The sequence below is a fragment of the Liolophura sinensis genome, chromosome 6 (genome assembly GCF_032854445.1).
Source record: "Liolophura sinensis isolate JHLJ2023 chromosome 6, CUHK_Ljap_v2, whole genome shotgun sequence".
NCBI classification, from domain to species: Eukaryota; Metazoa; Mollusca; class Polyplacophora; order Chitonida; family Chitonidae; genus Liolophura; species Liolophura sinensis.
In genome coordinates this window covers 52945489-52971397 of record NC_088300.1, presented here as the reverse complement: position 1 = coordinate 52971397, position 25909 = coordinate 52945489, and the positions used below count along the sequence as shown (strand labels likewise).

At 36.2% G+C, this 25909-nt stretch overlaps 1 protein-coding gene across 2 annotated transcripts; it reads left to right on the top strand.

Moving 5' to 3' along the window:
- Positions 1-1521: 1521 nt before the first annotated feature.
- On the top strand, positions 1522-25124 carry LOC135467757 (SH3 and PX domain-containing protein 2A-like). Of its 2 annotated transcripts, XR_010444183.1 has the most exons (13): positions 1522-1743; positions 7928-8008; positions 9654-9729; positions 10345-10421; positions 14268-14362; positions 14912-15063; positions 15958-16068; positions 16226-16343; positions 17160-17364; positions 17807-17923; positions 19077-19178; positions 19776-21434; positions 24316-25124. XR_010444183.1 is itself a non-coding variant. In XM_064745594.1 (12 exons), the coding sequence occupies exons 1-12, from the start codon at positions 1672-1674 to the stop codon at positions 20877-20879; spliced, it is 2310 nt and encodes a 769-aa protein (XP_064601664.1). In that variant the 5' UTR covers positions 1522-1671; the 3' UTR covers positions 20880-25124. The 2 variants fall into 2 exon arrangements, 1 of the variants encoding a protein (XP_064601664.1); XM_064745594.1 differs by having other exon boundaries at positions 19776-25124.
- The last annotated feature ends 785 nt before the right edge of the window (positions 25125-25909 follow it).

Sequence of the window (25909 nt, the reverse complement as noted above, 5' to 3'; positions counted from 1 at the left end):
TAATCATGAAGTCTAGTTGAAATTATGGGAAACTTGAAAAACGGAGTCATGTGACAAAACAAGTTGATGTGTCGTTGGCTTCTTGGCCGAGTTTCAGGTTTGAATCAACTTTGCTCGATTCTTGGATTTTACTGGAGATGTTCTCTCAAAGCTAACCAGTAAAATGATATCTCATAAATTCTTTTTCTGAACTGATTGTAGATGAAAAAATATAGGCTTATAGCCTAAAAATATTTAAAGCGGCATGTACCGGTCGATTTAATTGCATAAAACTGATTGCCGAAGATTTGTGAAAGTGGTTACGCCAATTTACGGTAACCGTCTTAATATATTAACGTGGGTTGATTGGTGATGATTAGAAGTTAGGCTTACCCAAATGAGAAATTCTTACAGGATACCGGTATATTCAATTATTGGGATATCGGTAATTTGTTTCACAACCTATTAAATCGGCATAATTGAAGGAGAAGAAACCATAAGAAAGATGCAAAGAAAGGTTGTGTAAAATGTATTTGTAAATACCATCTTCAAGATTTTCCTTTTTTTTAGAAAGACGAAATGGACAGTGAAAATGTTGGTATCGGTAGCAGATTATACGACAAGTATAACTGTTCTCGAAATGAGGATGTTTAGTTTATGTCTTCCTCCTGTTTATTTTTATTTTTTTATGGTATGCAAAACATCATGTTTGAAGAAAAATAAAGATGATACAGCTAGAATGTCTGACAGGAGGATCGCTCCATATGCCACGTGAAGTAGAGGGAGATAACCCATTCAGGCCACATAAAACATGATCGTTATGCACGCATTTGTAATTCCCGCCAAAATTCAGTTAGTAGACTTCAACCTAAAATTTATGCTTATATTTGTTTCGGAGAACCACTGTTATATAACATGAAAATAATAAAGTGCTTATTTCACATAAACCACGACAAAATGCATGTCAATTCAAGGTAGTTATGGATCTCAAAGATAAATATATCGAAAACCCACTTCATTGCCGGCTGGGAGTTGTGGCGTGCTCCTGTAATCTAGCTACTTGGAGGCCAGGGATGGTGGATGGTTTGAGGTCAGGATTCCTGCTTGTCGTTGATCTATGTCGATCGGGTGTCCGCGCTAAGCTGGGCATCAATATGGCTACATCGAGGGAGCTCAGTGTATCCAGGTTGTCTAAGGAGGAGGGTACCGGCCCAGGGCGGAGACGCAGCAGGCAAAACCTCCCGTGTGCAGCAGTAGTGGGATCGCACCCGTGAATAGGCAGCGGCAGGCTACCTGGTTAACACAATCAGACCCGTTCCTTCCCTTTTTTTCTTTTTTGCAGTGTTTTCAGGCTTCATTGTGTACCAACTTTAAACATTATCACAACACATTAAAAGACCCTTGTTTGAGCAGTGCCTTTTTTCTCCTTTTTCTCGACATATTTGAAGAAATATTTTGCTCAGAGAGTAGGAGCAAAACGAGGCTATAATGGGTCACGTGACACACACATCCGGTATCTCTTTTTACTAATGAAACTGTGTCGTGAGAAATCGTGTGAGTAATACGTGAGTAATTTTTGTACGTCAATGACGGTGACTTTACACACTGTCGTTGTGCTGAGCTGATGTACGCATCAAGACATTTCCTGTGGATTTGGTGAAGCTATAACAGACAGGGACAGTTGTGGTTGAAATGGGCCGGCGAAGTATCGCAACTGTCAAAGTTACGGACGTAGAAAAAAGACGTTCACCCAGCAAGCACTATGTAAGTAGGCTCATACATGCAGTTGCCGTTGTCGTGATGATGTTGGACTTGAATGTTGAATTAAATGGTAAATAAATGGGATCTGTCATTTTCATGAGATGTCGACATTCAGTAGATAAACCGACCCTATTCCCCAACCCTTTCGCATGTGAAAGAGCAACTTTCAGTGCAATTTGTGCACATTTTAAAGTCAATGTTGGCAACAGAACCACAGTGGTTGGATTGGTCATTTTCAGGGCTTCCCAAAATATGTAACAGAAAAATGCCTTCAGAATATCAGTGTGCTTGAATAAACACCTTGCAAACGTGCGAATACTACTACTGTTTTTCCTATCTGACATTTTCTCGATTGGCATTCTTTAGCTGAGGGGATTGCGTGTACATGTAGATGAATTTAGCTATTTGGTATACATGTACATAATAATATATACGATGTATTATTCCCATGTACATGTATATTTCATAATACATGCATATATTATTACTCTACGGTTTCAAATTACAATTCTGACTTGATTCATTGTCGCAAATTATGGCATCCGTAACTATGCAGTCAACACTATAGTGTACAGCTCTGTTGAAATCTGTATACAAGTCCTATAAATCTGAAATTTGGGAATTCCGTATTAAGTCTTAACGCCAAACTCACTATCATGAATACATGTGTACATATATGTACACATGTATTCATGATAGTGAGTTTGGCATTAAGACTTAATACAGAATTCCCAAATTTCAGATTTATAGGACCATATATATATATATAAATTGCAGATTGACTGAAAACATTAGATTGTGTGTTCTGACAGTGTGAAAATTCTTTTGAAAGTACATGTCATTCAAGTCCACATTAAGAGAACTACACTAAATGAGCTCAAATTTCACCTACAAGTGTGCATTTCTTTGAGGTAAATAAATATCACAAAATATTACTTTTTGGTACTGAAACTTTCAACTTTCCAGTAGAATATCATCCCATGTTCTAAACAAACCTCAAACACCTTTCTAAAATCAGTAGAACTCTCAGAATCAGGAAAAATAGGCAAGTTAGTGATGGACAAAGTTTATCGTAGGGTATACTGAATGCTTCAAAATGGGCTTGGTTACACGTGTGAAATAGGATCTACATGTACATACAAAAACATGAAGCTTTTTTTAGCTGGTGTATATCATTGGTAAAATATGTGTACATGTAAATGAGTTCAGGCTTACATATTGTACATGAAATAAATGCAAGATGTTACGTACACTTTATGTATTTCTCAGGTACATGACAAAGCCCTATAAATGGTTTGAATGAATGTCCTGTAGAAATTACTGTCTGCTTGACATGCCATTTTCTGAAAAGGAAGTTATGAATTTGTCCATGCGAAGCTGACCTGCGTGTAGACAGGAAAACACATTCTGTTTGTTAATTCTAGTTTAAAAGACCCACACAGTACTACCTCTAAGTTTCCAGAAACATTTAGCCGATTAGTTTCCACAAACTTCACGGCCATAGTATTTTACCTGTAAATTCTGCTTCACACAGAAAATATATAGTATATGCATCAGGTTCATACTTAAAACCACTGTGAGTATTGTGTGTACAAAAAAATATAGATTGATTGTGTATTGTTGTGTATGCTGAAGATCAAAATCTCTGTCACATCAGATGTGACATGCATTCTAGCAATTAAAATGGAGAAAAATACCTTACACTCATACTAACACTCTGGTAAATATACAGTGTATGTGTCGTGTCAGTTACATGCACATGTATACAGTTACTGTAAACAGGGCTCAGACTTCAGTGGCAATTAACCCAATTCCCAAAACATTCACGCACATTGACTTTATGAGAATCCATCTGGATTCTTGTAAAGAAAGAGTTAAAAAGTAGGGATTATTTTAGTGATCAGTAACATCTGTACCCTTCTGAAGAGTGGAGTATTTATATCTTGTACAGCTTACTTTTTATCACATATTTGTGTTGATATAAAAAAGGATTGAAGAACAACTTCAGTATACAGGAATCTAAAATTGTATTCCCGCAAGATAAACCTTTTATTTGGAAATCCATTGGAACTGTGGCAAAATTTAGTGAAAATATCTATGCCATGGGTAACTGAGCTAAAATTCACCATAAATATGTCACTTGGGAGTTCAGGTAGGCTGTCATTTTACTTTCCAAACAAACCTCAAAACAAAAAGATAAATGTAGCTTGTAGAATCTGGAAAAATGAGTTAGTGTTAACATGAGTTAATGTTTTGGGGTGAAATTTTAGGTCATTTACAGTAACTATATTGTGATGTTACTGCTGGAAAATTGTGGCAGTAGAAACATTGCATGTTATCATGTTTTTTAATTTAGACTTGTTGTGCAGAATATAGACGATGTAGCATGAGAAGTGGACATCTACTATATCATTTGTTTTTAGAACAGTTCTGATAGATCATATCAAAGTGACCTGTGTGTCATGCACCATAGCATGAGTGATTGTTAAACATTTTGTTTATTCTCCTGGTAAATTATACCTTCATGTTCACCCTGACAAAATTTAGAAATACTCACTGCACTTAGATTTATCGCACTACCTTTGTTGTCTGCTACAACACATCCGTCTCATCTACAGACAACTGATTTATTAGTGATATGGACAACCTATGAATGATAATGAATTAAGCCAGTGTCTCATCACATACGGACATTATAGCTATTGTACATGAACATGTAACCATCTAATAATTATGTACATTGATATATTTTATAATTGCAAAATCATTGTGATTCAATTGTTACAAACAAGTGGTACATGTAGCTTGCCATGCCAAACTTGAAAAGACAATTTATGCACTGCTTTCATTAAAGTTACATAATTGTTTATCAAAATTCTCTCAGATTTCCCATCACTCATTTGACTTCATTTGACCATTTGACTGGAGAGAACTTACATTTAAGTATGCTTTATTACATTGCTTTCCATTTGCAAGGAAAAGCCAATTCATTCACCGAATATCGAAAATATGTTTGATATATTTGGACAGTGAAAGGTGTAGCATGTTTTTTCATGGGTCTATTGGTGAGAATCGCTAGAGGCCCATTATAAAGGCTTGAAAAAATGTGAAGAAATTGCCAGAAGTAGTTTCACCCAAGTGTGACCTGTCAGTCCGCTCAACGAAATAGACCATGTGTTATGGTCAGATATTAGCTTCCTGTCATGATGTTTTCTTCATTGTTTTGTTGGGATTTCTATGTTATGATTATGCATTGAATAATAATTCTAATTATGGAGTTGTGCTTTCATTTATTATTGGTTTAGTTTCATATCACGAAAGGTTATCGAATGCACTTGCGCTATTTTGAGGATCGTGACGGTAAATGTCACATACCAGTCGGTACCTTGATTGCCTGCGGTTGCGTATGTAGTGAAAAGATTTACACCATGTAAGATAGCCTACATTCCTGTATTTCACAGCTCCGAAAGTTGTATAGTCTAGGGTGCCATTTACATGTAACTTGAAGAAGATGTAACAAGGGCTAAAAAAAAAAAAAAAAAAAAATGGTCATTTTGTTTACTATAACTAAAGTTCTGCTGCTGTACTACATTAAATCATCCTAATATAGCTCCCCACCAATGTATGGTTTTAATTATACACGATCGTTAGTTATTTGTGCTATGTTAAAGTGTCTTCAAGGGTTCAGTGCATTTATCTGTGATTTCATAGAGAAGCTAATGCAATGAAATACAATGATCACCAGAACAGCTAGTGTTTAGAAACACTTTAGATTTGTACTACATATAGCATTGCTTGACCCCTTTGGTTACTGCCCAGTAGTTGATTTACCTCATTGCGTGAATGCCAACAAACTTAGTATACAAAGTTATTCATGGTCCGTTTAAGTAGTTATCTGTTAAATTGTGGAATGAGCCATTAATTGCGTTTGTTATATGCGAGGGACATTTGGATATAACCCTGAAATGATTAAAAAAAAAAGGTTGAGAGATTGTGCATGTATTTTATGTGTCCTTGCCATATGTGTACAATTGAGATACAATTATATACTGTAAGGACCAAACCATGTATTACAATAGGTAGCCTTGATCTGTTGCCATATATGGTAGTGGTACAAGTAATAAAGATTTTCATGCTCACACTAACCCAACAGATAGAAATGGTAGGGACTTACATGTAGTTGCAAAAAAATGTATACAATCTTACAGTATATCATAATGTGAGGTTCTGACGCAATGCATTCTCCTTGAAGTCATGTCATAATGAGGTGGGGCTGGGTACTCCATTACAGATAGAATAACTGATAGGGCCTTTGTGGGTGGAAAAAACTAATGAATTGTACTAGAGGACAGTTGGTCATTAGTTACAAGAAAGAATAAAAATAGAAGACGAGCAATAGACCCATTTCACAGCCCTTGGGGTCTAGTTTAAATGTTAGAGTGTACATTTATAAATGTGGTGGTTATACATTTAAGTGTCTGACAGATTAGTTTCTGAAAGCTGCATTGTCATGATGTATCAAAACATAGATAAACGAATAAATTATAGAACCTTTCTGTGCATTGTAGTTTTATTACCTCTGCAAGCAATATTGGCAGTTTCCAATGTATTTGAGGTATTTATGCATGTTCTCACAAGTATTGATTGATATGTACATGTACTGAATTGTACAGTTTATTTGGGAAACATTATGAAGTCACTAATGTGTAGTGTTAAATAGTCATATAATGTATATAGTACATGTATACTATACACATCTGTATACTGGAGTTGCATTTCCCGCACATTTTTCTTGGTAATTTAAGTGGAGTAGGTATTAAAATGTGTAGTAATGGATCTCTGTTACATAGATAAGATAAGCCATAGGTCATGTGCAAATTGAATTTTCAGGCCTGTCAAAATATTAGAAAGGTTTGAAGTGTACATGGAAATCTTTCTGCTGATTTCTCATTCAGACTTGTGAGCATGAGTCAGCACAATTAAAATGTATGACCTCTGCATAGAACTATAAATTTACCATGGTATTCTTTAGAGTTGTGTACATGTATGTACTGTTGAAGTTTTTGCCTTCAAATGTACTGCACCCAGATTTCCATGAAATTTTTCTACACATTTTTTCATATGACCTAAACTTTCTCAGTTGTCTAGTCAGCTAGATCACGTTCAGTTCAACATGTTCTAAGTTCCCCTCTTCAGTTAGTTAGCATAATAGTGCTTTTTTACATGTATGTTTATTTATTTGATTGGTATTTTACGCTAGAATATTTCACTTATATGACGGTGGCCAGCATTATGGTGGGTGGAAACCGGGCAGAGCCCGGGGGAAACCCACGACCATCCACATGTTGTTGGCAGACATTCCCACGTATGGCCGGAGAGGAAACCAGCATGAGTACATCTACGTGTACCTGTACACTTACAATGTGGCCAAATTGCAGGTCATATTTCAGATACTAGTACCCTCATTTTTGTTCTACACATAAGTGGTTTGCTTACCGTCATGACTGGAAACAGTTATTTACTTCAGGAAAATAGAATTGCTTTTACTCTTGTCTTCCTGTGAAATGTTTTCCTGTAGTAATTTTACCTGTATCTAGGCTAAGGTATCTGTATCTAAGGTGAAATATTTATGGACTATCATATACATGTATGTGTGTCACAGACTAAGAGTTGCCTATAATGAAGTGAAGACAGCAATATTAACACATTTTGTATACAGTTTTATTTGCACCAAGTAGGTTGGCCTACATGTACTGTAGTCTAGACAGAATATTACATTGGTATTACTGTAATTCTTCAACTTTTTTCCATGTTTGCAAGGTGTTTAATCAAGCATATTCGGAAGGATTTATTCTGTGTAGACTGATAACATTGTACTTTTTGTGACGCCCTGAAACTGGCCAATCTAACCTATGTAATTTTGTCTCCAAAATCAGGTTAAGAATGTGCACTGAAAGTTGCTCTTCCATACATGTGAAAAGGTGGACTAATTAGGGTAGAAACATTGACTATGCAATAGCAGATGATTTCACGTACTTGTTAAACCATATCACTTGCATGTGTTTATCATAGATATACAAAAGTATTCAGGTTTGATATATTTTCTTAATGATTCTCTACTTATGCATTTGAGTTTATGCAGTATATATAAGTGGTCAATTAAGTTTCTTATATTTATTTTTTACAGGTGTATGTAATCTGTGTCACTTGGTCAGATGGCACAACAAGCACTATTTACAGACGCTACAGCAGGTTTTTCGACTTTCAGGTGAGGTGGTTTTTACATTCTGTTTAAGTAATTAAACTGGTTACAGGTACCTGCAGCATACGTGTACAAGTATCATTAAGTTGTGTCTGCTTGAGCACGTTCATTTAGCCTGTACCTGAATCTGTACGGGTGTCTGAATCTCTATATTGTTAATCTGTGTATGTGCATTGTTAGACTACACATGTATGCAGGGATTTGTACAAGTTGATTTTAGACCCCGGTATTCCGTGGTTAAATTTAGTGAAAAATTGAAAATTTGGGTTAAAAAAAAATCAATTCTGTGTTTTTCTGGTGCAAGTACTTGAAATTTTGGATATAAACTGAATTGCATAGCAATCAGTAGTCGATTTCAATCTCTGATCCTGATCCAGATTACAAGGATTAGTGACACCGCAGGAATCAAAGATCATTTTAGCCACTCTTGATAATACCTAGCTGGTTGACGTCCTTGAGCAATTTCGGCCATATTAGAAAATAAAACAGTTTTAAGATTTTTTGGGGGGTATATCCTTGATTAATTTCGCAACACTTAATTCCCGTGAACCCATCTTTGAAGTAAACCCACAAAAATAAATTCCAGGGAATAATAAATACTTTACAGTACATACCTGTGATAAAAATTAACCTTATCTTTTGTGTTAGTAGGCCTGTGTGTGTTTAGTTTTCATGTAATATTTGTTAATTCCTTCTCCTAATATTTATAACAACCAACAACTGAACATGCACGTTTCATATCTGTTTCCTGAGATACCTCTGAGCAGGATAAGCCTTTTCTCTATATTTTGGACATGTTTACTTTGGATATACTGTTTGTTAGTTCCTTTCTCTCCTTTAATAAAATAACCAACATCTGAACATGCGTCACCATGGTTTACAATTGTTTTATTATACAATGTATATCTCTGGTCAAGATAATATACTTGTAAAAGTATATGTATATACCAGTAATAAAATCATGATCGGTATGTCATATATACTTTCATGTTCACAAAATTACCAGTCGCTAAGGCATAATTAAATTCTGTACCGGAGTATAGTCGGTGTTTAAAATGTAATTAAACTCAATCTGGACTGAAAAAAAAAGCTGAATTTTGAGTGTCTGGTTGTAAAATTTGTACTTCTAAGAATCGCTGGTAGATATCAGAAATTTGTACATATATGGTAAGGCTGTCTGTGTGTGTATTGTTAAGCGGTATGCATATTTCTACATGCCATAATGCTGTATATACATATCATTATTTTGTGTGTGTATATGTATTGTTAAGCTGTAAGCGTATTTCTGCATGCCATAAGCTGTATATATGTATCATTAGGCTGTATGTGTATATGCATCTGTAAACATTGGCTGTGTCTGCACATTGTACATTTACATGTGTGCCCTAAACCAGCACGAAGAGGTTGAAGTTTTAATCAAGTAATTTTAGTGTCACCTTGATAATTTAATATAGTTCTGGAATTTATAGTAAACATCAGCAATTAGCATTACAACACACATATGTGTTTATAACAGTGTATTTATACACATGCTTACATAATTTATAAAACATGTACATATACATTATTGCACAAACACAGGTGTACATGTACTGTTTACTTTATCATTATACGTGGTTCTAGCACTGACTGTACTCTGGTTTTATTTCAGAATGAGCTGTTGGACAAGTTCCCAAATCAGGCAGGTAAAGGGGATCCAAACAAGAGAATCATACCCTTTTTACCTGGCAAGTATCTTCATGAGTTTAGATCAGTAACATGTACTTAGCACCTGTATTTTCACTGGAAATGGGACTGTGTAATTACATGTGGTGAATGATGTGGTAACAACAAGCCATGTGTATTGTGTACCAATGAAGGAGTCCAAGTTTGTTGTGCGTGATCACTGATGTGTGACTTTGTAAGTGTTTACAGATCACAGATCACACATGGGGTGCAGGTTCAAGCCGTGTGTTGGACAGGAAATTGGCTCTTCACTTTTTGTGAAGACTTGCTGTTAAACAACAAGCAGTAGATGACACTTATGTGACCATTTGTGCAATTTACTTCTTGTTAAAGACCACTTTTCCCTCTACCAGCTTGCTGTACAGTCAACCACTTTTTTTTGCCTTTAAGTCAGTAAGCAGTAAGTCAGTTAAGTGGTTGACTGTGCAGCAAACATTATTTGCCTCTTGCTGTATGACATGTCACACCTGAGACAGTTCACCTGCTGGTACTGCAGTTTCCTCCAACCATAAAAGATACTGCTGTCATATTTGTTGAAGAACTCTTGAGTATAGATTGTAAACATTGTACATGTACATCTGCATTAATACATGTACTTGACTGATGTCTGTTTGTAGGGAAAAAGTTTTTGGGGAGAAGTCACATTCGAGAAGTAGCAGAGAAACGCCTTAAACCTATTAATGAATACTGTGAGGTAAGCCCTACTTTTATATCAGTCTACTTTCACTTTGATTTTGATGAATTTCTTCCAACCTAAACTTACCAGAATTTACATTGTGTTTGAAAAATCTAAAAGTATAAATTACAAAATTCACAGCTAACATCACTTTCAGATATCCAACCAAACATGTCACTTACTTATATTAGGAGAACTGATAGTTTGAATTCAATGATAGTGTAACAGTTCTCAGTGTAATTAGATGTATCATCGAAGTGTTTATGCAGTTATCATGTGACTTGTTTTGTGGAAACGGTGACATGATCTCAACGTTGTTAACGGATAATATAAATGTTTCTCTTATGCCCAGAATAAACATTTCAGTTGCCAACTTGAGAGGAGATATTATGTTTGTAATCTTAAGTTGGTTTCTTGTGTATACATAATTCAGAGAACAAGTATGTATGGTTGTAATTTATTTATTTATTTGATTGATGTTTTATGTCGTACTCAAGAGTATGTCACTTATACCATGACGGCCAGCATTATGCTTGGCGTAAAACACTAATCAAATAAATAAATAAATAAATCAAAATATGCATGAACTGTAGTTGACCTTAATCCAGGAAGCAGTTCTTTGTGATATGATGACACCAATCACACTACATGTGTCATGTATGTGTACAGTTGCTTGTGCCTACCCTAAATGACTTGAAAAACTTGCCCATTTTTCCTGATTCTGATACTTCTTTTTATTTTAGAAAGGTGTTTTGAGGTTTGCTCTGAATATGCGATGATATTCTGCTCGAAAGTTTCAGGACCAGAAATAATATTTTATGACATTTATTTGCCTCTAAAAATACCCTTTTGTAGACTAAATTTTAGGTCATTTAGGGTAGTGCTTGTTACATTATTCACTATAGGGGATATTTATGGACATTATGAGCATGTGTATATACCTGTATGTATTATACGTTCTTAAAGTGTGAATGATTTCACACTTGTTACATTGACTTGACTTGTTACATTATTCACTATAGGGGATATTTATGGACATTATGAGCATGTGTATATACCTGTATGTATTATACGTTCTTAAAGTGTGAATGATTTCACACTTGTTACATTGACTTGACTTGTTACATTATTCACTATAGGGGATATTTATGGACATTATGAGCATGTGTATATACATGACAGTGCTCTTTCTGTTGACATGCTGTTCTGACTTTTCTCCACCAACTTCCTGTATAAATGTTTCACTAACAATGTATGGTGTGGATCAGTGACTTCCTTATGGGCATTTAAGTAGAGTACAGGGACATAAAGCTTGATTGTGTTGGTCTGATTGGTTGTTTTTCACATGCTATTAAGGTAGTGTGTATTCTTCTTGCTGTGTGTGGGCTTGCTCAGTGACCATGCTCTTGTATGACAAATCCAAGGCTCGAAGAAGCCACCTGCTTGATTCCATCCCCTGCTGGGTTGGCTGTAGATTTAATGTAATTCTTCAAACTTTTCGGTAATTTGCAAGGTGTTTATTCAAGCATATTCTGAAAGTATTATTCTGTGTAGACTGATAAAATTATACTTTGGTGAAGCCCTGAAATTGATCAACCCAACCAAAATTAAAAATGTGTATAAATTGCACTGAAAGTCGTTGTGCCATATGCAAAAATGTTGAGGAAGTAGGGTATATCTGTAGGTTTACCAGTTATATAAAGGCTAAAGTTATCCCAACACTGTGTCAGGCACATTCACATGTACCACTGTGATCATCATATGGTCCCTCATCATACATTGTATGCTGTCATGAAAATGACACCAGGCACATATTAAATTGTGACTGCTTTGTTAAACAGGCCTCGGAAGAGGTAAGGTGGTTGACCGGTACATGCACTCAGGCTCTAGGCTCTGCCCCATTTCCTGTGCTCATAAGCCTCACCACAGCATCTGCATGTACAAGTGAAATATTCTTGCTGCATAAAGCATCACTAAAATAAATCAGTAATTAACTTTACCCTGTTAGCACATATGTTTATATAACCCATATCATTTTGAAAGCTGTAGAAAGTGTACAATACACTGGAGGGATAGTATACCATATATGTTACTGTCTGACAGGTAAAAGAGTCTCCTCATGAAAACTACATTGTGATCACATAATATCCTGATTTAAACCCTACAACCTTGTCCTGTATTTTGTGTGTAGGTTTATTGCAGTGAAATAGTTTAGGGGAATTTATTCATACAACAAAACCTACATGTGTTTATGTATATGTAGGAACAGGATCTGTAAGCTACCTATTAGAGTTAATATCCTTTTGTTTGTCCAGATATGTAGTATCCTGTACAATCAGATTTGATTGTAGCATTGAAAAGTTCATCTAGTCATCATTAAATCCATATTCAAATAATAGTATTAGTACTAAATACCCATGACACATAAATGGCAGTGTCAGTAAACTCGGATGATATACTAATCGAGGATTTTCTATAAGTGTTTTTATTTCCCATTTATTTATGTCATTTTTTTATGTTTAAATGTAATGGGGAAAGTACATGTAGGGGTGGCGAATATCAGGGGCCAAAATTATCTGAAAAATCTCCAGAAGGACCGTGGTTCTTCAGTTAAATAAAGGAAATTGGTCATGAGCGAACTGTTTTATTATGTATACTAAAAGTATAATATCTAGTAGAAGCCACATTTTTACATGATTGTTGTACATAAATGTAGGTACATGTATGGTCGCTGATGACTGAATAATTATGATTATTGTTACATTTCTTAAACATTGCCAATACCACTTGTAACTTTCAGTTAGATTCTGGGCTAAATGTGTTCAAAGATTTATGTCTGTATGTTTCAATCTCGCTCATTTAAAACACTTTCCTTTCTTTCTCATCTGTTATGGCCAATTTAACCCCTGTCTGAAAGACAAATTGCCACTATAAAAAGAGAAAAACTTTGGGTACCAGAAAGTCATTGACTGTGGAGAGTTTCTGATGCTGACTTAATTTTTGCAGATCAACCTTAAAGTTAATCTGGGTTGATCAACATGTATGTAAAATGACCTTTTCTCCCATTGACATATATGTTTCTTTGAAAACTACTATGGTGTGGTCAAAGTGAAAAGTGTGGCCGTTTTTAGTTCTACATTAGCTCTGGAAATTTTAGTCTTGACGGTTTTTTGTATAGTTTGTGGCTTTTGATGATATACTTCCTGCCTTTACCTTAGGCACCTTGGTGAGATTGCTTTCAACTGCTGAATAACATGGCAACCTTTCACTCAATGCAAATTTTTTTTTTTTTTTTAGATGGGGTGGGATAGGCCTAATACTAACTGGCTAGACTGTTTTATTGAATTCAACTGTGAGGGGCAGCATCCTTTCGCATTGTTTAATTGTTTTGCTTGATGACCCTTATGTATTGCACAGGAAGTTTGTTTGTGCTGCAGATTACCATATGAGTGAACTTCCTCCGTTTGTGTGTAGTGCGGTTTCCTTAGTATGACTAATATAGATGTATATTACAACCGCTGCACATGACAGAACTTATGTCACAAATATTGTGCCGTTACTTATACATCTGCTACATAACAAATAGATCGTAAAACATTGAAGGAAGTTTTAGCTGTTCATTCAGTTTTCACAGTTATTATTTAAACTGAAGTAATGTATATAATTTTACCCTGCATGTGTGATATAGGAATAATTAATTTGTACTGATTTTGTCCTTCAGCTCACCATTTTCTGATGCCACTTTAGAAACCATAAATAACTGTAATTTTAAATTTTTTAAATTGTGTAATGGCAGTGACTGTCTTCCTGTTCTTTGAAATTTGTGTCAAGCTGTGAATAACGACTCATTGCTGTTGGTTTCAGAGCTTAATCAAGCTGCCCAGTGAAATAGCAGAGAGTGATGAAGTACTAGAGTTCTTTGAAGTAGAACCTGAGGACGTTGAGCCCATTAAAAAAAGGTAGGATTATTCAACATTTGGTTGACCAGACTCCTGTTTAATATCATGAATGTATTATTGTGGAACAGCTCACTGTATTATGGGTCGTAAGAAGTCATTTCATCGTCATGTTTTGTGCTTGCTGCTGTAAATCAGAATGACTGTTTTTAGGAGTTCTGTTCAGACAATGGTTGTATTGAAAATCTGCACTCAGCCACTAATGTGCACATGTATCTTAGCCTGTGATTATGTAACCCACTGACGACAATGTTGCTTTTGTTTCCTGTCTTCATTATACTCTGTGTGAACTGCAGGGTTTATCAAGCATATTAATTATGTTCATGTATGTACATTCATCTGCATTTATGCTGTCAAACTAAGGTAATGTAAATGGTAATGGTCTTTGAGTATGATGTCTCCTTTCATGCTGGGTATACAGTGTAATTATCTCCCTGTTATATGATCATAGAAGTGAAAACTACCTTCCATAAAAAAAAGTAGGTAATACAGTAGGATTTTCCTTCACAGAATCATAACCTGCAAGGAGGCTTATTTATCTTGTGTTTTCAGACATGTGAGCAAAAAACCCAAGGGGAACAAAATCTCTGGCCCCAAACTTTTGGAACAATATGTGGCTATAGCAGATTACAAACCTGAAGGAAAGGGAGAAATTGCACTGCGTCAAGGTGTCTCTGTGGAGGTGGCAGAGAAAACTGAAACAGGTGACACAGTTTGACTCCTAACTAAACCTCCTGGGCCTTTACTTTCCTGGAAGTGTCAATTAAGAGAATTATAAGGAGGGGCTGGGGGGTGGGGTTAATCCGTCACTGGTTTAAACTGTCTGCCAGACAAATGAGGCAGCACAGAGGTTCCCACAATGCAATATTCTCCGTGTATCACACATGTAAATAGTAGGATAGGTTGAAAGTCTAGTAAACGAAATAAAGTCTTCCTTTCTATTGATAATGTGTGATAAAGTATCGTAATTTCCTGGAGCTGAAGGTACATGGTAGGCCGTATAATTACAGCACAATACCTCCCATCATGTCGACAGCAAGGGGAGGTAACCCAGTCAAAAAAGTCAGCCTTTGGCCATTTTACAAATATAACATCTTGATGGTTGAAGGGAAACCCTGGATAAAATTGAACATTTGATTGTTCAATCAAAATCAGATACATGTCAGTAGACATTTGCCATTCAGTACACAATTATTGCCCTCAGCAATGTGTCTCGTTAAACATAATTTCTTGGCATTAACCCAACTATCTTTTATTTTATTTTGGCTAATTCCCGTGGGTTTCTGATTTATTCCCTCAGAAGCTCAAGAAAAACTTCTAGCCCTCTTTTAGCCCATATTTTAATGATTCCTAAAGTATTGCAGTGTATGTCCAAGTATTTGTAGGCCGCTGTGAGTTCAAGTTCAGCTCATCCTGGCTTCCCTCCGGCCGTACGTGGGAAGGTCTGCCAGCGACAGGCTCTGCCCGGTTTCCACCCACCATAATGCTGGGCGCCATCGTATAAGTGAAATATTCTTGGGTACGGCATAAAACACCAATTAAACAAATAAATAAATGTATTTGTAAATACTAAAAGATTGTTGATGTGATGATTGCAGGTTGGTGGTTTGTGACAGCAGAGGATGAGCATGGCTGGGTGCCCAGTACTTACCTGCAAAGGACAGACGGACAGGCTGACCAGGGCATAGAAACACCAGAGCCAGGGCAAGGTACATTTCTGCTGTAATCGTGTACATGGATGTGTTCAGAGCAATGTGTACCACCAATAGATCAGACTTCAGGGAAATTATAAATGTACACATCAGGTGCATATAACATTTTCTTCTATACTTCGTACAGTCATTGTAACAATTCGTTTGTTTACAGAGGAGGAGTACATATGCACGACTGCCTTTAAAGGTGACGGCCCAGATGAGATAAGCCTGGAGATAGGTGCCATTGTACTGATCATGGAGAAAAACCTTCAGGGCTGGTGGAAAGTCAGGTGAGTGAATAATGGCTGGGTCATTCAACACCAGGGTAACAGAAGCTATTTGTACACCTGTAATTTGCACAGGTTTACGTAGAGCCGAAAGACATCAGTGGTGAGATGAGGCTGATCCATTTATCTTGCTGATGCTCTGCATGATTCCTAATGGACAACTAGTTGTGGCAGTGTTTAACTTTAAAGGAAAAGGCTGGTAAAGTTTATAACCTGCCTTTGCATAGATAATTTTATGCACACAGTTGCATATGTAGTTTGAATTTAAATGACCATTTGGATTGTGGTTTCTATTTTAATTAGAGTGAACAGATTATTTTTTCCAGTCAAAATATTAATCAAAGTCTTTTGTGCTTGTTTGTAGTTCCCTCTTTGAGGATTTGATGTGAAATAGTCTCAGAATTTTATAGTACACATTAAGAGAAAGATGACATCATGTTTTCAGTTTTAATTAATTGCATTAGTTTCTTTAAGGTCTTAATAAAAATTTGACTAAGGCAGATGTATGTATTAACCCATGAAGAAAGAGAGTCAACAAGCATATATAGAACACCATAATGCTTTGCAGGCTTCTCTGTAGAATATGGTGACCTTTTTCACATCCACAATGCCACATCGTCTACTGCGAGCTGGACTTTCTCTCATTTATGTACATGTATGGAATGTAAAATAAAACATTAAAATTTAATTATTTGTAGATTTAAAACCTTGAATGCTGATTACTTCACTTCTCATAGAGTTTTATTTGTGTGGACTATTCCTTTTAATGGTACGAGAAAACAGATGAAAACTGTATCGATGGATGTTCTTAATTGTCAGGTTTAATCGTCAGGAAGGTTACGTACCTGCGACATACCTATCCAAGATAAATCCTGACAAGGCAAGAGGTGTCCAGCATGAGGGGAAGCACCTCTCTCAGGGTGTCCAGGTAGTCAGCTCTCTGTCTGAGGTCAGCGAGTACTTCAAACCCTCCACAAAGAAGGCATCCTTCAAACATCCCCCACCCAGGACCAACTCTCTGCCTGTATGTGTTACGAGTGAGGTTTACACAACCAGAATGGCATAATGATAATAGATGAGAAATGTTGTGATTTGGATTTGCTTAATTTTGTTTAATCCGTCATGATAGCTTACTGGAAGAAAATTTTAATGCTTCATGTATTTACTAAAGTACATTTTCTCAAACACATAAATATTTAGCTTGAAAAGAAGCTAAACACTGATTTCGCCAAGTTTCGCCAAGAACTGAAATTGAATCATGGAATTCGCAGTTCTTGTTGTTTCCTTTGAAAAAGCAGGTAATTATGTAACGAGTGAGAGAAATCTGCTGTGACTTTTTCATTTGTTGCTTAATTTTGCTGCTAACACCATAACAAAATCGTGCTCTGCATTCAGCTGTTAAATGAAATGTTGTGACTTCTTTCATTGGCATTTAAAAATCTGCTTTTTTATTCCCTTTTATGCAGAAAGGATCTGGCTTGATCACTCCGTCTGTAATCCGAGTGAAGGAGTATGTAACAATAGATGCATTCAGTGACACCATGGGAGACGGCATCAGTTTCTCTGCTGGAGAAAGTGTCAAGGTATTTTATTTTCCTTAATTAGCTTACAATTATTATGAAATTGACACCAATAATGATCAGTTTGTGTCACAAAAGATGCAAGCTTGAGAAAACTGTGTATATTATATTTGTACACCCCATACGGTAGTTTTCTCAGAACGTTTCAAAATATTGTCGCAGTGGTGTTTGAAAAGGTTGAGGAATTAGGTAATACTACTATATAAGTTATCTTGTAACTTAAGTTATTAGTTACAAGATAAGTTTTTATCTTGCACACATGTCCAATATATCCCAAGACATACATATATCCAGTATATCATGCATATGTAAGTGTAAGAATGGGTACAGCTTGTTATGTCCTCATGGGTGAGTTTCTGATTTATCATGTGTGTTTGTGTTAGCCCTGTGCTGTCAGCGTGTGTTATCAGGCGTGGGTGAGTTTCTGATTTATCATGTGTGTTTGTGTTAGCCCTGTGCTGTCAGCGTGTGTTATCAGGCGTGGGTGAGTTTCTGATTTATCATGTGTGTTTGTGTTAGCCCTGTACTGTCAGCGTGTGTTATCAGGCGTGGGTGAGTTTCTGATTTATCATGTGTGTTTGTGTTAGCCCTGTGCTGTCAGCGTGTGTTATCAGGCGTGGGTGAGTTTCTGATTTATCATGTGTGTTTGTGTTAGCCCTGTGCTGTCAGCGTGTGTTATCAGGCGTGGGTGAGTTTCTGATTTATCATGTGTGTTTGTGTTAGCCCTGTACTATCAGTGTGTGCTATTAGCCATGTGTGGGTTTCTGATTTATGAGGTGAGCTAGCTCTGTATTGTCAGTGTGTTTGATCAGCCAATTTATCAGGTGTGTTAGCTTTGTGCTATCAGTATGTGTTAGGTGTTGGTGGGTTTTTGATTTATCAGGGAGGTTAGCTCTGTACTGTCAATATGTGTTATCAGGTGAGGATGAGTTTCTGATTTATCAAGTGTGTTTGTGTTCAACCTCTACTATTCATTTGTGTTATCACGTGTGAGTGGGTTTCTGATTTACCGGGTGTGTTAATAGCCCCGTACTATCAGTGTGTGTTTCCAGGTGCGAGTGGGTTTCTAATTGCTAACTGTGTTATTAAGCCAGTCTACTACCTGTGTGTGTGTTACCAGATACATTAACTGTGTACTATCTGTTGGTGTGTCTAGGTACTGGAGAAGAGCCCTAGTGGATGGTGGTATGTCGAGATAGGAGAACAGGAGGGCTGGGCACCAGCAGCCTATATACAACAGTTACCAGATACACCAGCTGTAAGTCTCTGTGTTATTTAATTGATATTGTTGGAACATATGTTGTTGTGGTACATACCTGTACAAGAAGTATTTTTCTCTCTCCACAGTATGGCTGAAATATTGCCAGTTTGGTGTCAAACCAGAATCATTCATTCTAAATTTTGATAAAAAGTAGACGAAAATGTTCTGGTACATGAATAATGATGAATGCAGGATAAAGCAGAGATGATTTGGAACAAGTTTCCTCAGTAGATATCAGAGCTTGCTGCTCCAGATTTAGTTAAAAACATTTCCCTATTGTAAGGCATGTGCAACACCTAGCTTGAGTTAATATTTCATGAACCAAATTACAAAAGTTTCTCCATACCTTTAAATCAGACAAGTAGGTATAAGAATGGGAACATAGTAATACATTTTTGATACATTTGTTGAATTTTTGAGGCAATTTCTGAGGCGTCTAGAAAAAGCGTACTCTGTACATATGTACATTGTGTTGGTTTTACTCTGTCATCTAGAGACGTGTCAAAGCTGTCTGTCAGCTTTGCTTGTCTCTGTCCAAGTACTCTGGGTAATTAGTATAGTTCAGTAGGTCCTCATGACTTTTTCTGTTTACAGGTAAGTGAGGAAGGAACAGCGGTCATTGAGTCAGTGACCATGAAAAAGGATGAGTTTGATGAGGAATCAGACTCTGACTTCAGCCAAGAGGAGTCAGGGCCGCATCCAAGCAATGAGGCTGCTCTTCAGAGCTCCCTTGTTAGCAAGCTAGGGAATAAGACAAAAGGCAAGTCCAGGCCATCAGTGACTCCTCCCCCACCACCTACAAAACCAGGGTCACAGAAAGGGGCGCATGCTACCATAGCAAAACCGGGTGTGATGGGTGCGAAGGCGCCTGCGACGCCAGCCAAGCCCGAGACTCCACCAAAGCTCAATTCTACTGGATCCTCATCACATGGTCAAGCCAGTATAATGCGCCCCAAGCCTCCAGCGAATAAACCCTCTTCACAACGCTCATCTACTGAAGACGAATGGGATAATGTTCCCTCACCTACCCTTAAGGTGAATGACTTAGCAAATGCTCTCAAAGCTAAATTTGAACAATCTGGAAATGGTTCTGATAGGTTCAGAAAATCCAAACCTCCCCCACCTTCAAAACCCAATAATTTTAGAATCTCGAAAGCTGTTCCTCCTTCAGAATCTGGAGTTTTTACTCCGTCCAAGCCTGATCCACCCTGTAAACCTGACCCACCTGCTGTCACCCTCCAAAAACAACAGTATAGGGTCTCGTCTACATTTGTAGCTGAGAATACAGGGGAGATAAACCTGAGGCAGGGTGATCGTGTGTCTGTGGTACAGACCGATGACAGTGGGTGGTGGCTTGTGGAGTCAGAGGGTGTAGAAGGCTGGGCACCTGCCAGTTACCTGGACTCCGTAGACGATGTCTCACCTCTAACCAGCCCTAGTATGGATAAACATGCCTCCATTCAATCAAATTCTCTCATGGATGAAATCAGCAGTAAATTTGGTGCCAGGCTGAAACCTGTGCAAAAGTCATCACCGTCATCAGATAATTGTAGAAATGGAGGTGTGTCATCATCTCCTCTTCTTCCACCTGGCAAAAACCCCTCCCCTGGCTCGCTTCCAGCGCTGCCAGTCAAACCAAAATCGGGGGCAGCTTCTAAAGGGAGACTACCTCCAGTTCCTCCCCAAAAACCTTCATAATGTAATACTTCATTACACTATATTTTTATGCAGTGCTCTTAGTTATAGTGTTTTATAGTTTAAGAAAATTTAAATGTAATTTCTTAGACACAATCGTCTTTACATTGATATGCTGTCAGATTTTAATATTTATATATTAAATGAAAGGATCAGTAAGAAGTGATATTTTCTGAGCATTTTCAAAAATTATACATGTACTTATATACATTTTAATGTATTTATATTTTACCATGTCCAGTTTTTAAACAATGAGACCATCCAAATTAGACAGATATTTGAGTTTGCCATAATTTGTCTGAGAAATGGTATAAATATTTTCTTGTATCTGAATTATACTGGTCTCTCCCACATGTCATACATGGTGATGTACTATAGTATGGTTTAAGTATATCATATGTATGTCTTCTTTTTGTGCCAAGATTGTAAAGAAAATATGGCTATTTTCCATCATGGCCTATTAAATATTTTATCATGCATCAGTAATTTTTTTAATTCAAATTTAAAGGCCTAAGGCAGTGCACATATAAGATGAGGTGTTCTGGTGGACAGCTTCCCGTAAGTTGATCTGCACATCATGTGCACATCATAACTCTCTCTCCATATGAACCCAGTAGTAGGAAGCTTTGCCATCAGGTCACCGTTACCAGGGCAGTGGGTGATAACCTCCACTGCTTTATTACTGAACATACAGGATCTGGTCTCCTAAGTAGTGGAGTGTATAAAGGGTTCTGCAACTTTGCCTTTTTAACTCTGCACTGCTCCAGTTTTATCAGTACAATATCAAGGTACATGATTGTTTTAATTATATATTGCTTTTTACAGTGTTTACAAGTGATACTCAAATTCAGTGATTAAAGCACTGTTACTTGAGTCAAGTTGCCGCCTTTGTAATGAGGATACATGTTCTGCTGTTAGCTAACCCATTGCTGCTTTATTAGGGGTTAGACATGCACATGTACAAATACGTGTTAAAAACTGACTCTCAGCAACATATTTCTGATCCTTTGTGATCTACCTTATTTATTATAACCCTAAATAAAGCTGTCATAGTGTAAATAGTGCACTTTTAATATATATGTATTAATTCAAAAAGATGTCCAATGAAATGAAAGTATGCGTCTTTATTATTTTGCACATTTTTATGACTAGGTAATAAATATTTTATGTTGTTTCGCTCAGTTTGGTTCTATTTATAATTGTTTACATGTTCATAACTGTATGACTGTGGCAGAATACAGGTAAATGCTCTGTATTTTAGTAATTATATGTTCATACTATTATCTATCAGAATTCCTTAATCACTGAGGTACCATTTACTGTGGATATACTGGGCTTCTCTGAATCTAGAGCTTCATACATGTACATAAAGCTTTGCTATGGGTTTACGAAGGATCTGTACTGATGCTTGCGGCTTTAGTAGAAATACTTGGGATAGGATTTGCTTCATAGAGGTTCATGTAATAACAATACATGCACTGAGAATCAGTTAGTGCCTTAGTACTGTTGCACTTATTCATCTCTTGAGGTTTGAAGTATTCTGTTGTCTTATATTTAGTCTGTTGGATGATTCTCTGAAGTGGTCACTCATTCTTATGAAGTGAAGGTTTTATACATTTATACAGTGTCTGTATCAGTTTGTCCTCATTGTGTACATGTATCTACTGGATAGCCATTTACACTGTATTTACTTTGGTTTCACAAAAATTTGAAACAACATTGTATTAACATGACAATTGTCGCACTAATCTGGTCATTTTTTAAATCTAATCAATCAGTCATACACTTGCTTATCAAAAGAGTGTCACAAATTATGCATTTATAAAATATTAGGGGCATATCTTTTCAGTCGATAGTTTGTGTTGTGAAGAGTATGGCTGTAATAAAGCTAATGAAGTGCAACTTTACATACTGTACTAAAAAGAAAGGGCTGGTTCAATCTTTGAAACTTTTTGCTGTTTTAAACCAGTATCACTGCAAAAACATCATGTTTTTTTAAAGAATGTATGAGTATTTGCATCCCTTCAGATGTATTTGCATAAATTCTAAAATGGTCAAAATATACCGGAGAAATTCTTGAAACAACATAAGCAATAATCATTAATTTTTATCTTGTCTAAATATCTATGTTCAGTAAATGATCTAACATTTTACCCCAAAAAGTGCACTTTTCAAGGCAAATAGATGTGATGAAGTATTACCTTTAGTGTTGAAACTTACATTTTTACAGTAAGATTTGCAACCATATCTCAAGACTTCTTTTTATTCTTATTAATTGATCTCTCAAAATGAGACAAAAAGTTGAATGCAATTATGGGGGAAATTCTAGTTCAATTACATCAATTGGGGAGATAAGAAAATGCCAGGTGTTAGTTAATTGATTTGACAAGATGTTTTATTTAAGATGATCAATATGCTCTTTTAAAGGGGGTTTGATGATATAACAAATGTAACTAACTCTCTTGTGATGTTACTGATTTTTTTGGAATGCATGTTGCTTTGCTGTTTAACCACTTAATTCTGCATAATGGCTATCTTTTTTTTTTTTGCGAAAGGAGTTTTTTTTTCTCAAATATCTAATGCCAGTATCAAAAGTAGGACCAATTTTCATAAATTTTCTGTGATTTTTAAATTTCTCATGCATGTAATATCTCACATTTATCTAATACTGATGTTATTACATTCTGTTGCAGATAATTACTTCAGAGAAAATTAATTTTATGAAGGAAAGCCCGAAACTGTATTAATTTTTGAAGTATTCTCAGTTGATTTTTCAACAAATTGTACAGGGTGTCCCAGAAGTCGTGCACCATCCAGGTTGAGGTTGAATGGTTGAGCAGAGTGTTGCCCCATCTCTTCCAAACATAAAAACCATTTCAACTCTTTCTTGTACTGTTAGTTTATTAGCTATAATTAACTCTGAAAGAGAGAAAAAAAATTTAAAATCAGTATCAAATCTAAAACACAGAAAAAAATGAAAATCAGGATGGTGCACGACTTCTGGGACACCCTGTATATCTGAAATGCATCATGAAATGAAAGATTTCTGACTTATTTCAGCTTACTGATTTTATCCTGCAGCACTTGCAATATTTATATGTATTATAAAAATCACATGAAATATGACCTTATTTCTATACTCATGAAGATCTTTTTCACACTGTTTACGTCAATAATTAATATAACCTACATGTATGACACATATAACCTTATTTTCCACATTTTACAGTTCTGCAATGTGTGCTGTCACTTAATCCTAATTTTGAGCCTGTGTGTACTTGCTTGTATTGTGTTTCAGGTTAAATGAACAAGGAGGAGTAAATGTCTTTACATACGGTTAAATAATACCTTCCTGTTTATTATTGGTGTCTGATAATGAACCTTTGGCACAATTTGTATCATTTAAATATAGCGTATTTGCTTTGTTATCGTTTCAAAGGACACGTGATCGTGGTTGACCTACACTTACAGCCTGTGGGTTCCCTTGTCACACAGATGAAGAAATGCTGGCTTTCAGACAGATTTCTTCACTAAAACTTAGTGCATTCACTGAATGTGTGTTCACTGAAAATATGTACCAAAGCACTGCATAGATTTTCTACATGTTTGTATATAGCACTCCATATACCTGGGATAGAATATCACAACAAAATCTCATTGATTTTTATTTCGTCTGTCTTATCTGACATTTATCCGACATATTTTTTCAGATACACTAAGCATGTGATAAATATTTAACAAGATCTTTAATACTATATATATATATTTGTCGTTTAGGGTATATGTTTTTTGCAAATTTAGCTTCAACTGTAGTTGCACATAGACATAATTCTGAAGAGGGAGAAGTAAGTTTTGTAATGGTAAGATGTTTCCTAAACTTGAAAAGGAAGACAAGTGTAATTTCTTATTTGTCCAAGATTTTATTACTTTTACAATTATAACTTGGGGGGAAAAATGACAAATATCCCACAAGTAGACCTGGAATAGTTTTCTACATTTATTCTACATGGTGGGTAATATACATGCCCTCAAAATCAATTATGTATAATTATGCATGTTAATTTTTAAGGATATGTTAAAAAATATCGATTGGTCCATGTATTGGATAATCTTTTATATACTAATCTAAGCTACAGACACAGTACTTGGGCTATAAATCTTGTACAGGTCTCAGTTGTATTACTATAAACCAAGAATATTTATAAAGACCAGGTTTGTTTTTTTGAAAATAAACTTCTGTTAGTTACACATTTCACCATGTTTTTCGAATTTCATCAATGCAAGCTTAAGTATAGGGCTATATACATGAAACCTCTTGGAGCAAAACGGGTCGACTTGTACGTTGGCATTAGCGCCGGTGCTAGCGTGATTTTCAAGTCTGGCATGCCGGCTTCCTCTGCGTTCATACGTTGGAAGGTCTGACAGCACACAGGGCATTGGCTGTCGAATAAGTGAAGTATTCTTGAGTACACATAAATAAATATGATTTGAGGCAAAATGTTAGCGACACCAGGCTATAAACCTTGAGAGTTATTAAGAGTTACGTGGCGAAGTGCGATGTTTCAATCATGCTGGCTGAGTGCAGTTCAGTTACCCTGACGCGGTTGTCCGATTGGTATATTATGGATTATGAGTTACACGTTAATCAAACCAATAAAGACTCACTCACTCAATTAAAACATGTTCATACAGAGATCCTACCAATACACAAGTACCACCCTGCATGCACCCGAGCTAGACTCGTGTACATTGAGAACTTCCCAACCTGGTCTGTGGTACAATATTGATTTCTCTAACCACAAGAATAAGGCTAGTGTGAACTCCATATTTTCAATTTTATTTAACAAGATATTAAAGAATGACATTTACGCACAATAACATGCGGTATCTCTTATATCAAAAACTGGAGGAGCCTATACAAGCAGCGTAAATTATCAGTTTTAATCAGGACTAAGTAGGTAACATAAACCACATCATGTAACGATGAAATTTCACATTAAGAAGCCAGATTGGCGATTGGAGTTTCTTAAATG

What these genes read in the sequence shown, in the direction of transcription:
- LOC135467757 (XM_064745594.1), top strand. Translation starts at nt 1,672, where the DNA reads ATGGGCCGGCGAAGTATCGCAACTGTCAAAGTTACGGACGTAGAAAAA. An exon ending in AATCATACCCTTTTTACCTG is followed by an intron (nt 9,730 to 10,344) that starts GCAAGTATCTTC and finishes GTCTGTTTGTAG; the next exon opens with GGAAAAAGTTTTTGGGGAGA. An exon ending in CCAGGACCAACTCTCTGCCT is followed by an intron (nt 17,365 to 17,806) that starts GTATGTGTTACG and finishes CCTTTTATGCAG; the next exon opens with AAAGGATCTGGCTTGATCAC.